At 45.5% G+C, this 14,258-nt stretch overlaps 2 protein-coding genes across 2 annotated transcripts; both read right to left on the bottom strand.

Moving 5' to 3' along the window:
- Positions 1 to 1,019: 1,019 nt before the first annotated feature.
- FAM180B (family with sequence similarity 180 member B) lies at positions 1,020 to 4,982 on the bottom strand. Its single transcript, XM_066321072.1, is given in 4 exon segments — positions 1,020 to 2,364; positions 2,881 to 2,948; positions 4,791 to 4,866; positions 4,869 to 4,982. Coding segments are annotated over 4 exon segments (702 nt in total). The 3' UTR covers positions 1,020 to 1,920.
- A 4,922-nt stretch (positions 4,983 to 9,904) lies between these two features.
- On the bottom strand, positions 9,905 to 14,246 carry NDUFS3 (NADH:ubiquinone oxidoreductase core subunit S3). Its single transcript, XM_066321078.1, has 7 exons — positions 14,152 to 14,246; positions 13,980 to 14,042; positions 13,118 to 13,215; positions 12,702 to 12,851; positions 11,747 to 11,872; positions 11,339 to 11,458; positions 9,905 to 10,154 (listed from the first exon to the last, which is right to left on the bottom strand). The coding sequence occupies exons 1-7, from the start codon at positions 14,195 to 14,197 to the stop codon at positions 9,987 to 9,989; spliced, it is 771 nt and encodes a 256-aa protein (XP_066177175.1). The 5' UTR covers positions 14,198 to 14,246; the 3' UTR covers positions 9,905 to 9,986.
- Between the last annotated feature and the right edge of the window lie 12 nt (positions 14,247 to 14,258).

The following is a 14,258-nucleotide window of genomic DNA, read 5'->3' on the forward strand; positions in this document are numbered from 1 at the left end:
ATTTTTAAATCTCTAAAGATTTGGATCAGGAGCAGGCACATGATGCTAAGTGTGTGAGTAGTACCACGCCACGCAGTGGCGCTGCTGACGGCAGGGGCGTTACCTTCTCCAGAGGTGACCCCTTGAGCGCAAGGGTGCTGCCAGCCCGCCGTGTGCTGCGCTGACAGCCTCCTGCAGGAGAGGTCAGGGGCACCGCGAGGTGATGTTTTCAGCGCCCGTGTTCCAGGGTTTCGTACGTGCCGAGTTCCACCGAGAGTTAGTCCTGTAGAGAGGACACTGGCTGTAGAGGACACTGCTGTGTTCCGACTGACAGACGGAGGGGCGCCCGGCGGGGTCCGCTAGGGAGGTAGTTTTCATGCACTAGAGCCATCTCAGTTCAGCTTTCTGATGACACTCTGCCCAAACTGGACTTAAATGCAGCCACACACTGCTTCTATCACTCCATACATGTCCTAAACATTAAAGACCAAGGGCATATTTGGCAAAAGGGTGAAGGGTAAAGATTGGAAGTACATAAAAAAACAGCATAAGAATAATAGAACATTAGGTGAGACAAGAAGTTTTACTTCAAATAAAATTTTAATTTTAATTCTTATATCCTTTGGGGTGAAAAACAAAGAAACAGAAAGAACCCCAAAGCACAAATCAAAATGAAACAAACACACAAAACGAAAATTCAGCATCAAACAATCTATCTCCTTCTGTCATAACCCTAAGCTGACCTCTAAAACCATTGTCTGTGGCATCCTGCTTCCAGGCTTCTTGTTCTTGCCTTACCATTTCTCCTCTCCATCTGTTGGGCTACAATGGCTTGGAATAAGATTAACTAGGTCAGAAGCTAGCAGTGCCCACTTTGAAGGTCACACATGCCTCTTTTGTTGAACATGGAAAAATCAGATTGATAGAAAGGGAATTATGGATCCCATCATTTAAGCACATGCAATGAATGTTTAAAATTGATGTACCTATAGTGGCAGCAGGAAATCTGGTAGAAACAACACGAATCAAAATCAAAACCCTCCTGAGGAGATAATTACATTTATTTAGTTTCACATCGCAGTGTTTTAGACAGACAAATGTTAATTATGTCTTTCTATAAAATAATTACAATTCTGATTTTGAGGATAGAGATTATGTATTTATTATGTTTGGCTTGTAATATGCCACAACTGTACAAAAGAAAAACTTTATAGAAGAGAGGCAAAATCTGCTGAAGAAATAACTAGGTCAGGATCCTTCAGAATTTAAATGAGATTTCAGGAAGGGTATTCCAAAATAATAACTGAAACAAAGCTGTGTATATGTGTAAATACAATATGCAAATACTAGAAAGCTTCATGGAATACATACATTTTCAGATTGCTTTTTAAAGAAAAATGAGTACATGAGATGGGAAATTGCTGTTGACACATAAAACAGGATGCCACAAGAGGAGAAAAATGAAATTAAATATGTGACCTATATCATGAAACACAACAAAACCTGCTTAGCTGGTAGTTGGGAGGAGAAAAGATCTTGCATTTGTCTCCACAGGGGGAATATAAGGAGAGTGAACTGAATCATCTGAAATGAAGTCAGCTATGACACCAGCATAATATCCTGGAAAAATATTTCAAGCCATCTCTCCTAAGCATCGGTGATCAAGATAGATAAGACATCTAAATAGCACTGCCCTCTTCAGCACAGCCCACATAGCAAAAAATCAGGAAAGGGAGAAAAGCACTTTACAGTTTTATCCTTTTTTCATTTAAAAATAAAAGCTTGTGCATAAATCCTGAGAGGGTTGCCAGCACAGTGCAGAAAGCAGGACAAAAAGGTGTGGCATATTTATACAAATTCCTGCATATTGTGGAAAGCATTGAAAATTACTAAGAACGCTGCTGAAGCCAGGTGCATCTTTTCCTACGGTGGGTTACCTCATTAGGTGTCTCTCTTGGTCCTGGCCAGGTTAGAGCCATAGAAATGTTTCAGGGACGCTAAATGTGAAGGCTTCTCCTTCCAAGGCCAGGAAACCTGGAGGAGAGTGGTATTTGCAGGGCAGAGCCCCTTGCACAGATCACGAAAGATTTCATCAACCACCTGAGAGAAAAAGCGAATCCAAGGGGGTTTATCCAGACCCTGCACGGAGCGAACCTGATAGGCACTGTAAACACCGGTGAAAAGGAGACGGTCAAACTCTGCCGGGGGCAAGGGAGTGTCGGTCAGTGAATAATATGTCAGATGCTGCTCGATCTCTGCCGGTGTTTTGGGAACTTCATCCTCTAAAATCTGCAGGAACCGCCGTGCCGGGCGTAGGGAGGCCAGCTCTTCATCCCGCAGCCGGATTGTCCCGTTGGCCTGAATATCCAGCCTTCCCCAGAGCATCTGGAAGAGAGGAGCAGCGCTGTCACGGAAAGCCCGGCACAATTCCATCACTCGCGGACAAAGCCCTCCGCGCTGCTGCCAAAGCTCGGGCGGGCCCAGAGGCGGCCGCTCCCTCACGGCCGGCCTAGCCCCGCTCCGCGTCCTTCTCTGCCAGCCCCACAGCCCGTTTCTAACCAGCCCCACACCTCGTTTCCCCGTGGGACCTGTGCAGCTCTTGCCTCCCGCCCTCCCGTCCCCCTCGGTCCCGCCGGCGGCACCTCCCCGGTGCCCTCGGGCAGTCCCCGAAGCCGGCGGGGACGGTGCCGCCGCGGCCACCCCGTGGGGCTCCTGGGCGTGGGGCAGGGCCCGCTTGGGGCAGCACGGAGCGCCAACGCCGTAAGGCACGGCTGTTCTCCGGCGGCTCCTGGAATCCGTCAGGGATGAGGGCAAACAGAACGGGTGAGTTTTTACGTGCAGGCGGGTGGGAGCATGGGCATTGACAGTGCCTCGGCCCAGGGCCCCCAGTGCTCAGGAGACCTCTAACATGATGCCAGCGTCCTCGGGGCCACGACGGGCTGTGCTGGTGCCGCTGTGACGGTGTCCATCTGGAAGACATCAGACAGAGCTTGGTAGCACAAGACCTGCCTGTCTACTGTTTTTGCCGTTTGATTGTCAATAACGTCTTCAACATTCCTGAGCTACCACTCAGCTTGCCAAATATGACAGATGCTGACCACGGGGTTTTGATAAGCAAAACAAGGTTTTTAAGAGAAGCAGCAGCGGTTGAGGCGAGGTTTTGGATATCATGGCCCTTAGTCCTGCCAGCAGAGCTAAAGCGTACAGCAGCAAAGGCAGTGCTTTGACAGGCAGCAAGGAAGCCTCTCACACTGAAAATGGACAGGGTTTGAACAGATGGGGTTTCCTTGGCTGGCAGTTTTTGCAGGAGAAAGTAATGCTGTCCAATGAAAGGAGGGTGCTGGCAGGCTCCTCAAGCTGCTGCTAGAAACATGAAGTGATGCTTATCCTGGTTTTCTACTTCTTCCCTAAGCTGCTGCTGCTGGAAGAGTGTGAGGATAAAAGACACCTTGTCAGATCCATTATGGCTCATTTGATGTCCAGCTAATTACTTGCTAGGACACGTGACATCATGTAATCTGGGAAAAATGGATATGAGTCCAGAGGAATGGCATTTTTTGTATATGAAAATCACATTAATTCTAAGAATTGTTTGATTTTTATTTCCTGATACCTACAGTGCTTTAGCTGACTGCATTTATTTTATTTCTTTGTGTGTGTGTGTGTGAAAAAGGAGACACAAGCAATCTTGGTCCAGGACTTTGAGAGAGAGGCTGCATCCCCTCCCTCCTCTGTGTTATCAGTGTCATGAGGTAGCCAAGACCCTCCTCTACTTCTTATAGACTCATCCTTCAGATTAAGAAACATGAAATGGAAAAACGTCATATAAAATAGTAAGCTTTCTGATACATTTATGGGGGTTTTTTTGTTTGTTTGTTTGGTTTTTTTTTCATTTTTAAATGGATGAGGGCATTTTTCTATATATATATATTAAAAAAAAAAAATGAGGATTTACATTGAATACTCCAGAGTTAAAGTCACCAGGTGCATATAAAGAAACACTTCCAAATCTGCATTTTTATAGACCTTTACAGGGAAATGTACAAGCTGCCTGGAGAAGTGCACTGCCAGCCTGCAGGCTGCAAAGGTTTGTTTCTCTGCACAGCTGCAGGCTCTGTGATCCAAGCCAGCTGTGGCTCTGGAATGTGAGCAGGGATGTAGCTTCTCTTTCCTACTCCTCCATAGATGTACCAGCAAGGCGTTTAGCTCAGGTGAAAGCATTATATCATCCAAAAATTACTTTGCTGGTCTTGTCTCTAGTAACTGATCCTCTAGGTTAACAGAGCCCTCTCCTGAGAGATGTCTGACTGGCTGCAAAGTCAGTGCATTTGTTGAATAGGTGCCAAACTGCCATTATTAGTAACTCATAAATATACACAGTGGTGGATTTTTGAGTAGAGAAAAATTTAACAAAGCATAATAAATAATGTATTGAAATAATAACATAAATACCCTCTGGGGAAGGGAAAATCCTTACTTATTTTATCACTCAGCAGGATTGGGTGGGGTTTTGTTTCCCAAAAACATATAGAAAATCCACAAACAGTATTGCAGGAGACTATTTTTTCAGTGGAGACCCAAGAAAATCCTCCCCATGCCACCAAACACGGCAGCAGGTCTTCAACCTGCAAGTAGGTACCAGTGCCCCCACCAGCAAACCTCCCCGGCTGGACTCCAGCTCTCTCCCGTGCCAGTGCAGCTGCCTCAGGCCTCGGGCCACATTTGAAGGAGAGGCAAAGCATCTCACAAATGGCATCGCACAAAGGTTTGCCAAGCCAAGGAGCCGTGCCGCTGACAGATGTGCTCCCTACCTGTCAGCCTCTGGGATGCAGCAAACACACAGAGGAGCAGCCAGGAGCTGAGCTGTGCCTGGGCCATGGCAGCGCTGCAGGAGCAGCTGCTACCCGCTCTGCGACAGTGCCGCGGCACAAGCCACAGCAGTTCTCTGGGGCGTCTTCCCCTGCTGCTTCGGATCCCAGCAGCCTCTCTTGGAATGGATCCATCTTTCTGTGTTTCTGGTCACAGCCCTGGGAAGGGCTTGCAGTTCAACTTGCTGACCCCGGAGGATATTTTCCATCATATTTTGGAAACTTGGAAAACTTTGTTGTGATGTTTTTGGCAGAATTGTTTAAACTTCCTTTTCAAAGGCTGACTTTCTGCTGCAATGATTCTAGGAAGCTGCTAGTTGCAAGAAATTTCACTACATATGTTTGGCTCTTAAGAAGGGAGTACCCCCTAGTCCCTTCTATCTCTGCACAATGCCTCTGTCACTTACTACGACACTTCTGCTTGCTTCCTTAACTTCATTCAGTTTTCCTTGTTCCTGGGTTTGAAAATCTGAAAACAATCCTGGAATGTCACAAACAGATAAAACTGGCAGACTTCAGATCCATGGAAGGGCAGTAGCAGCCAAAACATACAAGCAGGCAGAAGAAATGTCACTGGTTCAGTTCTGTATCAAGCCCCCTGGAGGGAGAACTCAGTACAGTGACCTAACAAACACCAAGTATCAAAGTGGCTCAGGCTTTAGCACTTCATCTTCCTCCCCTGGGAGTGGTCTTCTGGGTTACAGTGAGCACAGTCTGCCTTAAATGTTCTAAATTACATTGGCAAAACTTCATTTGATTCATTCTACAGCACGTATCTGCTCTCTACATATCTTTACACATGCATTAGTGTGAAGTCCCCAGCCAAACTGTTCTATATTTCTACTCTGTATGGCACAGTTTGTGATGCCAGGGTTATACAAATATGCAGTAATACGTATAAATAAGGACTAAAGCCATCTCCCTCAGGTTAAAGGAGCAAAGAAGTCTGCCTAGAAAAGAGAGAAGAACTGAAATGCATCCCTTGCTCAGCAAGTTACAGGGCATCAGTCAGGACATACTGTCACCAGATAGTGTACTAAGGGCTGGGATGATGTCCCGGTTGGTAAGTTGGCTGTGAGCAAAGGCCCAAATCTTTTGAAACTTTCAGGATTTGTAGCTGTACCTGGGATTACCTGGACTCACACCAGCCAAGAGAAGCAGCACATAATGGAAGAGTCACAGAGAGGCCCACAATATCCAGAATCACTCTTCCCTTCAGTTTGGATTCAAAACAAGACCTGTGTTTCTGTCTGTTCTGTCATAGCCTTAGGTATCTTCAAGTCACGCTGTGCTGCTTTTGGTTTTCATTATTGTCAGCTGTTTACTCTTCAATTGCATCCCTTTCTTCTTTTATTAAACTGAATCACAAGCTACCCAAGATGCAGACACTAATGGCCCATCTGTGCCTTGAGATTGATGTGCCTTCTGCTTTGTGCCACAGTCCCTTTTAGGCCAGAGTGTACACATGATTTTGTCTAGAAGCTGCTATGGAAAACCCCGTGTTTTATGGGCCATGAAACAGACTCCCTTTAACTTGCAGCACATGACATGAAGAGGATTGCCCAGTAGGATTTTGGCCAATGTCTGTAGAAGCTATACAAGATTTTTTCAACAGGAGAATTTCGTAGGAACAGCTTGCAGCTGAAGTGCCTAGAGGAGGACAGGCACGTTGATAGGAAGGAGAAGAGAGGAGGCTTGGGGGCTGTGCTCAGATGACTGACACAGTGGCAGATGAGGGACAAACATCTGTGTGGATGCTGCCTTGAGCTAGGGGAATGTTGTAGAATTACCTCACTATCCCACAAAGAAAGGCAATTTCAGAGTGATAAACATATTCCTTAGCTGTCTGTACAGCAGCAACTCTTGTACAGAAACAAGGCTGAGTTTCTGACAGCAGCACAGAGTCCCTGCATGTACGACTGCAGTGTTGGGCAGTGCACCTGCTCATTCTGAAGGATTTTGTCCTTGCCAGGTACTCACAGCTGAGCACAGCCCTACCACTCTGCACTCCCCTGGCCATACCGTCTGTTGTTGGAGCAGTTTCAAAACGTCACAAGCCAGGTTTATGCAGGGACACCTTGATGAGTTTCTTCTTTTTCACCATGACCTCCTGAAGCAGGAACATGGGAAATGAGACAAGAGAAGAGGGGTCAAACACTGCAGGAACTGGTTGGATGCTGATTGAGACACAAGGTGTGGCACCAGAAGAGCCTCTTCAGGAGGGAAGTTTCTTTGAAGTAGGACTTCAGGGAGATAGCACAAAAGGGAAATTCTGCTTACAGAATTGAAGAAATCACTGCCTTCGATCACCTCATCCAGAACTTGGGGAGATTACTCCCCAGCCTGGAAGGAAGGAAGAAGACTGAAGAAAGAGGGGAAGGAAGAAGGACATATGTGGTTCCCAGAAAAGGTGGTGTTTAAGTTACTGGAGCAACTTACTGAAAAAAGTAAGAAAACCTTGAGGGAAGCAGGAGTGAAGCACTGACTGTAACTAGACAGGACCACAGTAATACTGGTATTTTCCAGTTATGGTGCTGCCAGTCCTTACGAGGATGCTTTCCTTGTCTTTTTGTTTCAGTTTGTGAGCAGCATCTACTGCTTGAAGGAGTAATGAGCTGTGTAAAAGTGACAGGGAGAGCCCATCCCACTGCACCTACTGCTCATGAGGTGGGTGAACACCCTGACACCGTCAATAGCCACATCCTCAGGGAGGACAGTCTGCTTGCCTGGCTGTAGGGAAAAATGCCAGAGTTTTGGAAAACACCAGCAAAACCTACTCAGCTGGAGAGGCTCAACATGATGACTGTGAGTCATCACTTAAAGTCAATCTGTCCCTTCAGTACCAGAAAATCTCTCTTCTGTATAGTGTGTCTATAAGTCAGTTACATCTGACTTACATCTCATCTCACATCCTTCTGCAGTTGGGGAATCTAACCCAGGCAAACAAATCCTGCAGAAGCTGGCAGAATGCAACAGGCAGGGACAGAGGATTTGGAAGACTACAAAGCAAGTGTCCACCAGCCACAAGGAACCCAGAGAGAGCAGGCTCCATGAGCAAAATGGGCTGTGGAACTCAGGAGCAGTGGAGGAAGCAAAGTGCACAAGTATTCTGTGGGGCTGTGCAACCTCTTGTGCCCTGAGATAATGAGCCTAGGCGAGTAAATTGCAGCCCTCCTGATCTCCCAAGCTTCACTAATGAGAAGAGATTCAGGTCCACTTGCAACTATTCCACATATTAAAGACCTGCTGGAGCCAATGCCTGTTCCCACAAGGCTGGCTACTTTTTGAGTACCCACATTCTTGAGCAAACCTTCTATATTGTCTAACTTGACAGGCATCATATCTGACATTTCTTGATGTTGACCATATTCTCCCTCTGAACAAACATTAATTTTAAAAGGCAAATTTCCTAGTGTTCCTGCTACCACCAGTCTGACTTAGAAATACGTATTTTTTATAATATATAGACCATAAGTCTTGATGTGGTGTCTGTCTCAAGCAACCTGGGATGGAAGAGAACATGGAAAGGAAATGTGATTTATAAAGAATTTTCATGGTAGAAATGGTGCCATGAACTTTTCTGTCTTGCTCAACAGGTATCAGCATGCTTTAAGAGCCACTGCAAGGAAAACAACCAGCTGTGGAACATCTTGTTGGAAGAGATAAAAGCTCATTTCCTATTTAATCTGGTCAATTGAAGACAGATCCAAAATAGAGCTAAGAATTGTATAAAACCCCAAACTTCTGCTGATCTGTGTTCACTTCTCCTTCCCATGTAGAGCTGTGACTTCGAAGATGAGTGGCAAATGCTATTTATTTTAACCAGAGAACACTGTTGAGTCACATCCCAAACACGGCTGGCCACAGCAGCCAAAACAAAATTTAAAAAAATAAATTTAAAAAAAGTTAACTAGCCCATGCTTACAAGGAAACCCAATTCTTAGAACACAGTCCAGTCTTTGTGAAAAGAGATTACATTCTAGTCACAGCAAGTAGGGTTTTCTTAATTGAATTTACTATTGTTGTATCCCTTTCTCCATCCCATACCCTAACCTCCCCCAAAGCCCTATTTTAATTAGGGCTTTTACAATTTAAAAGCTTAAGTATCTGTTCAGGGAAGCTCTAGAAACTGCTTGTGAATTATTCTGTTACACAATTCTGTTACACATCTCTTACACAACAGTTTTCTTAATCGAGTCAGTCAGCTTTCTGATGCAGAACATTATGCATTTTCTGGACCAAGGACAAGTGACATTATTAATTGATGACTGCTGTAATGTAATCCCATTCAAACAGGTGGTGGGTGGACTGGAACTACAGCATTCTTCCAGCTTTTTTGGAAAAAAGGAGAGATTTTCCACAAGAGCAAATTAAGTGGTAATGCTATTGTATCATAAGAGCTCAAAATAATTGGAATACTGACAAAAAGAAACAGACACTTGTCTATGAGACAAAGCAGGGGTGTATTTTTTGCTGCAGGGAAAAAAAAGCACACTCTGAAGATGCTGGAAAAATAAAGACTGCTTGATTGTGAAGAAAAAGGCAGATTGAGGGAATGTCACATCAGAAATTATGTCTTAACTCCTGTTGGGAGAAAAGGCACTGATCTAATTCCCATGGAAACAATAGAGATTTCCATAATTATTTGGTCTGGACTCACATTTGTTATCTTGACAGGAACTGTATTAGAATCATTTACACTGGCTTTGCCTTTTTGCCATATTATTACCATCTTCCCAACACTCTGGAGCTAAGAAACTGCTGTTCCATTGCTCAAACTCCACAGCTGCTTGAGTGCAAGCTCCTAGGGAGTGCTCAGGTTCTGAGTTTTACCTGCAGGGCCAGCTGGCAGTAGTAGTGTTCAGGAAACACTTAGCCACAGGCAATGCCTGCACTCTGTTCAATTTGCAAACCAAAAACACAAATCCCCCGTTTTACAACTCAAAGCACCAGATAAACATCTACCAGTCAGATCATAAGGATTGCAAATGAGCATTCTCGGGCTTGTGCTTTTCATCTAGTTTGAAAACATCATCCACGAGATCACAACAGGCAAGTTATCTCCTATCAATTTTTATTATTATAAATACTATATTAGAACAGAAAGGATGGTGCTTCACATCCGCTTCCTTCTGCTGCTTATTTGGCATCTTCTTTCTTGGCTCCTGCTTCTATTTTCAGGGGCTCTGGAGCTTGCCGATAGGCAGGAAACGCCTCCCACGGGCTATTCAGATCGAATTTGCGGAATTCCTGAGCCAGCTCCACGGGCTCTGCCACCACCCGTTTGACTTCATCATCATACCGCACCTGGAACAGCACAAAGACCACGGGCCAGTCATTTTCACCCTGCTCCTGCAGCATCTGCTGTGCACAATGACCCAGACCACCCGCTGTGCAGACAACTCTACTTCTTAGCCATGGAAAAACCACAGGCCTCTGCCACAGCTTCAGTTCTCATTACTGAACAAGAGCTCTCCAGATGCTACTGAGATCTTTGGAGTGTCCGAGAAAACTCTCCCCTTTGCTTGGCTATCTTGTCCCTCAGGCGTCATGACTAAGCACCCAGAATTAGGAGCACCCAGCCTAACATGAAGCTCAAGAACATATTTAATATGTCATTTGACAAAGGAATTTCTTCTGAGTCACTGAAATAAGATGGCCCATCCTGGGCCTGCATGGCTGAGGACTACATTCATGAATCTTTACAATATGGCATTTGTGTGGTTTTAGTTGTTCTAATTTTTAGTGTAACACTCAGAACAAGGGGAGAAAAAGAAGACAACCAGGATGGAATGCAGTGAGTACTAGATACTTCTGATTGGCCTTGCTTTATTCTCACTGTGCCAGTCCAGATCTCTGAACCCCAGCTCATGAGATGCTGCCTTTTCCTTGCTTACAGGATTTTGTTATTTCTACATTTCTTAGAACAGCTTCTTTTTTGCAGAACTTCACTGTTTCCTTCTGAAACTCAACTCAGTCTTAACACTGCACCAAACACACCTGCTTCTGCAGGGCAGTCATTTGAAACTACACAGACACCAAACACTCTCATTTCACCTGTGGCTGGCATACAGAGGTAAACAATGAACAGCAAGAGTCAGTTTTATCAGAGTTTTATAATCTGGGCCCACAAACACTCAACGAAGTGAAGTTCCAACTGAATCAAAAACAGTTCAGTCCTTTATCCTTCTAGACATCTCAGTTTTACAGTGGAAACTTTAATCTTCCAGAAAACATGCTGGAAGCAGAAGCACTTTCTCTGCCTGACAAGTATCTTTGGTATACAGCACATAACATTTGCTCCATTTCTCCAGACTTAGGTTGCCTTATTATGGATGATATTTTGTGTGATAATTCAAATTTCTATGCAGATTTATACAATTCCTCTGGAATACAGACAAGTGATTGTAAAGCAGTCGCATTTTTGTACTGGAACTCAGAAAAGAGCATTGGGGAGACTTGGTAACTTTAGTCATCACCTTATCTCTTACCTCCACATAACCAGAGAGTGGGAAGTCCTTCCTGAATGGATGGCCCTCAAACCCATAATCTGTGAGGATTCGCCTTAGATCAGGGTGGTTGGCAAAGAAAACACCATACATGTCCCAAACCTAAATGAAAGAGAGCCAAGTTAGTTGAACTGTATTTGAAAAAAAACCAAAAACCTGCATGTGTTATGTCCATAAAATTTCAGTTACATGCCTGGCTTTGTACAGTGCCAGCAAAACTGATGCAGGAATTCATTCAAAAGCAAATCAAACACCATTTTATCTCGTACTCTGAAAAGGCAGCCAGGAAAACACTTCTTTCTTTCTTCCTGCAGGCATTGGGGAATCACTTTAATTGGGAAAATACAGCCTCTCTCCACAGTCTGTTCCCAAGCACACCAGCACACTCACCTCTCTCTCATACCAGTTTGCTGCCTTGTGCACAGGCACTGCTGAGTCGACTGGTGTCAGCTCATCGGTGTACGTCTTCACACGGATCCGGCTGTTGAACCGCAGCGACAAGAGGTTGTACACAATCTGAAGCAGAGGAACAGGCAGCATTTATGGATCCCTTTGCAGTACACCACTGCCTAAGCAAAGCCACACAAGGACTATTTCTAATACTTTTTATGAGCAGGATCATGTTCAGCACTGGCCAGAGAGCTGGCCACTAAAAGACACACCTATGACTAAGGTTCCAATAGATTATCACTTTGGTCCTTAGAAGTGTCACAAAAGTTAGGAGACACTTAGACATCATGACTGATGATGAAAAAGTAAAGAGAGATACTAAATCTTAAAAGAGAGTCTACTGGAGGGATTGAAACACTTGACAATGGTCTGTCTCAAAGAAAATGGCTATCAATCACTCTCGCAATAACTATCAGTGGGAGAAAGCTAGGAAAAAATACACTTAATTTTCAGTGAGTTGGATACCAGGGAACATTTCTAACTTCTATAGTGATGGAGTCTAGTACAAAGGCTGTTTATGAGAATTACTGTAATCTCTGGATAGGAAAAACATAGTACAAGCAGACTGAAAAAAAGATCCTAAAATTTGTAAGGAATTTTAAAGCCTCATTTGATACTGCTTTGGTGACTGGAAAACATGAATAAATTAGAGTCTATATTTCTATTATTTCTATGAATCTACCGCCTTGATTTTTGAAAGAATAATATTGAATTAAAAAAATATTCCACTTCTTCAGCAACTGGAGGGAGGCCTTTAATTTAAAGAATTGTTATATACAACTCTTGAAATATTTTTCTCGCTCCCAAAAACCAAAGAAAGGGGTTAGAGCTGCAACAGCACCCACAGCCATCAGCACTTGTGAAGCCCTCCAAGGACCCTCTGAGCAGTTCCTACCTCAAAGCGGTACTGCCGAGACGGGACATCAACAGCAGTCAGGTCAGCCAAGGACTTGAACTGGGCATTGGTGTGATCACGAAGGAAGGTCAGGACAGGAATGATTCCATCTGGATGGATCAGAAGTTCCAGCTCATTGAAACAGGTCACCTGATGAAAGCAGAACAGTGGGAAGGGCATGAGTACAAACACCAACAGGACCGAACATGATGCTGCTTTCAGCAGAACACTCAAACAAAGAGACACAGCAGACACAAAAAGGCAAGGGGCTTTTAATGGGACCTAACAACAGCAGTACTTTTCATGTAATTCTGACCATTTTTCTCCTCCAGAATGACTTCTCTGAACACGTAACAAAGTGGTGTGTTCACTGGATCATGTCCTGTCACAAGAACAATTTCTTGAACAGCACCTACCTGTACTTGCTGGATATACTTGGGCAGAATCTCAGCCACGTACTCCCCAAAAGCACAGAGCTGCTTGTGTTCTACTTCATTTTTTGGTCTGACAGTTGCTAAGGAGAAAAATAAAGTTTCCAAGATTATGACAACGAATGCAGAAAGCTACAGAAAGAAGATAGTAACTCCCTTTAACCAGTCTAGCTGTCTGGCAGAGACTACACTATAGCAACATACTTATGTTACACAGAAGCTGTAACTAGACACTTGGATAATGAAGGAAATTTGTGTCAGTGCTAAAATTTTGTTGACTCTAAAGAGCAGCAAGAATTGTCCAGTAAGATGATGGAGAAGTAAATAGGCAGATGAAAAAGAGGGCAACAGAGATGACAGAGCAATCTGAACTTAGGAACCACTCATGTTATTCAACCTGGGTCTAGAAAGGATCTTGTTTTCTGGGTTTGCTGGATGTGTCAACATCTACACAGGCCCCTCATCATCAAAAGACTCTAGGAACTCACGCTGTTGGGATGGGTTTTTTCACCGTTAATACTAAAAGCCTTTATGAGTCAGGGCGATGAGGGGCTATGAAGCTGTTGCCCCGGCACAGCCTTGCACAGAAAAAGCAGGTTTGGCATCTGAGAAAGGATGCAGACAGGAACCCAGAACCGTAAGCACCGTTACCAACACAGCCACTTTTCTGCGCAATTGGGGTTTTCGGGTGACCGGACCAAGCCTTTCCCGACACGCTCGCTAAAGCGGTTCCACCGCCCAGGAGCGTCCGCGGGGCGGTTCGGTGCCCTCCCGCCGGCTGGCAGCGGCACAACCGAACGCCGCGGTCCCCCTCGGCCCCCCGCCCCCAAACCGGCCCCGCACTTACGGCGAGTGTCCGCGGCGGAGCTCCCCGCCAGCCGGGCCCGTGCCGCCGCCGGTGCCGCGCCAGCTGCGGAGAGAAACGGACACGTCTCACCGACCACCGCCAACCGCCCGGCCCGGCCCGGCCCGCGGTCCCGGCACAGCCCCGGTGCAGCCCCCGACCCCCGCGGCCTCACCTCGCAGCGCGGCCCGCGCCAGGCCCCGCGCCGCCGCCGCCCACATCCCGCCGGGACACGGACGGGCAAGGGCACGGGGCGGAAGCGGAAATCGCCGCCGCGCTTCC

The sequence above is a fragment of the Sylvia atricapilla genome, chromosome 6 (genome assembly GCF_009819655.1).
Source record: "Sylvia atricapilla isolate bSylAtr1 chromosome 6, bSylAtr1.pri, whole genome shotgun sequence".
Classification (NCBI taxonomy): domain Eukaryota; kingdom Metazoa; phylum Chordata; class Aves; order Passeriformes; family Sylviidae; genus Sylvia; species Sylvia atricapilla.

What these genes read in the sequence shown, in the direction of transcription:
- NDUFS3 (XM_066321078.1), bottom strand. Translation starts at nt 14,197, where the DNA reads ATGTGGGCGGCGGCGGCGCGGGGCCTGGCGCGGGCCGCGCTGCGAG. An exon ending in GGCGCGGGCCGCGCTGCGAG is followed by an intron (nt 14,043 to 14,151) that starts GTGAGGCCGCGG and finishes TTCTCTCCGCAG; the next exon opens with CTGGCGCGGCACCGGCGGCG. An exon ending in CAAACTGGTATGAGAGAGAG is followed by an intron (nt 11,459 to 11,746) that starts GTGAGTGTGCTG and finishes TCTTTCATTTAG; the next exon opens with GTTTGGGACATGTATGGTGT.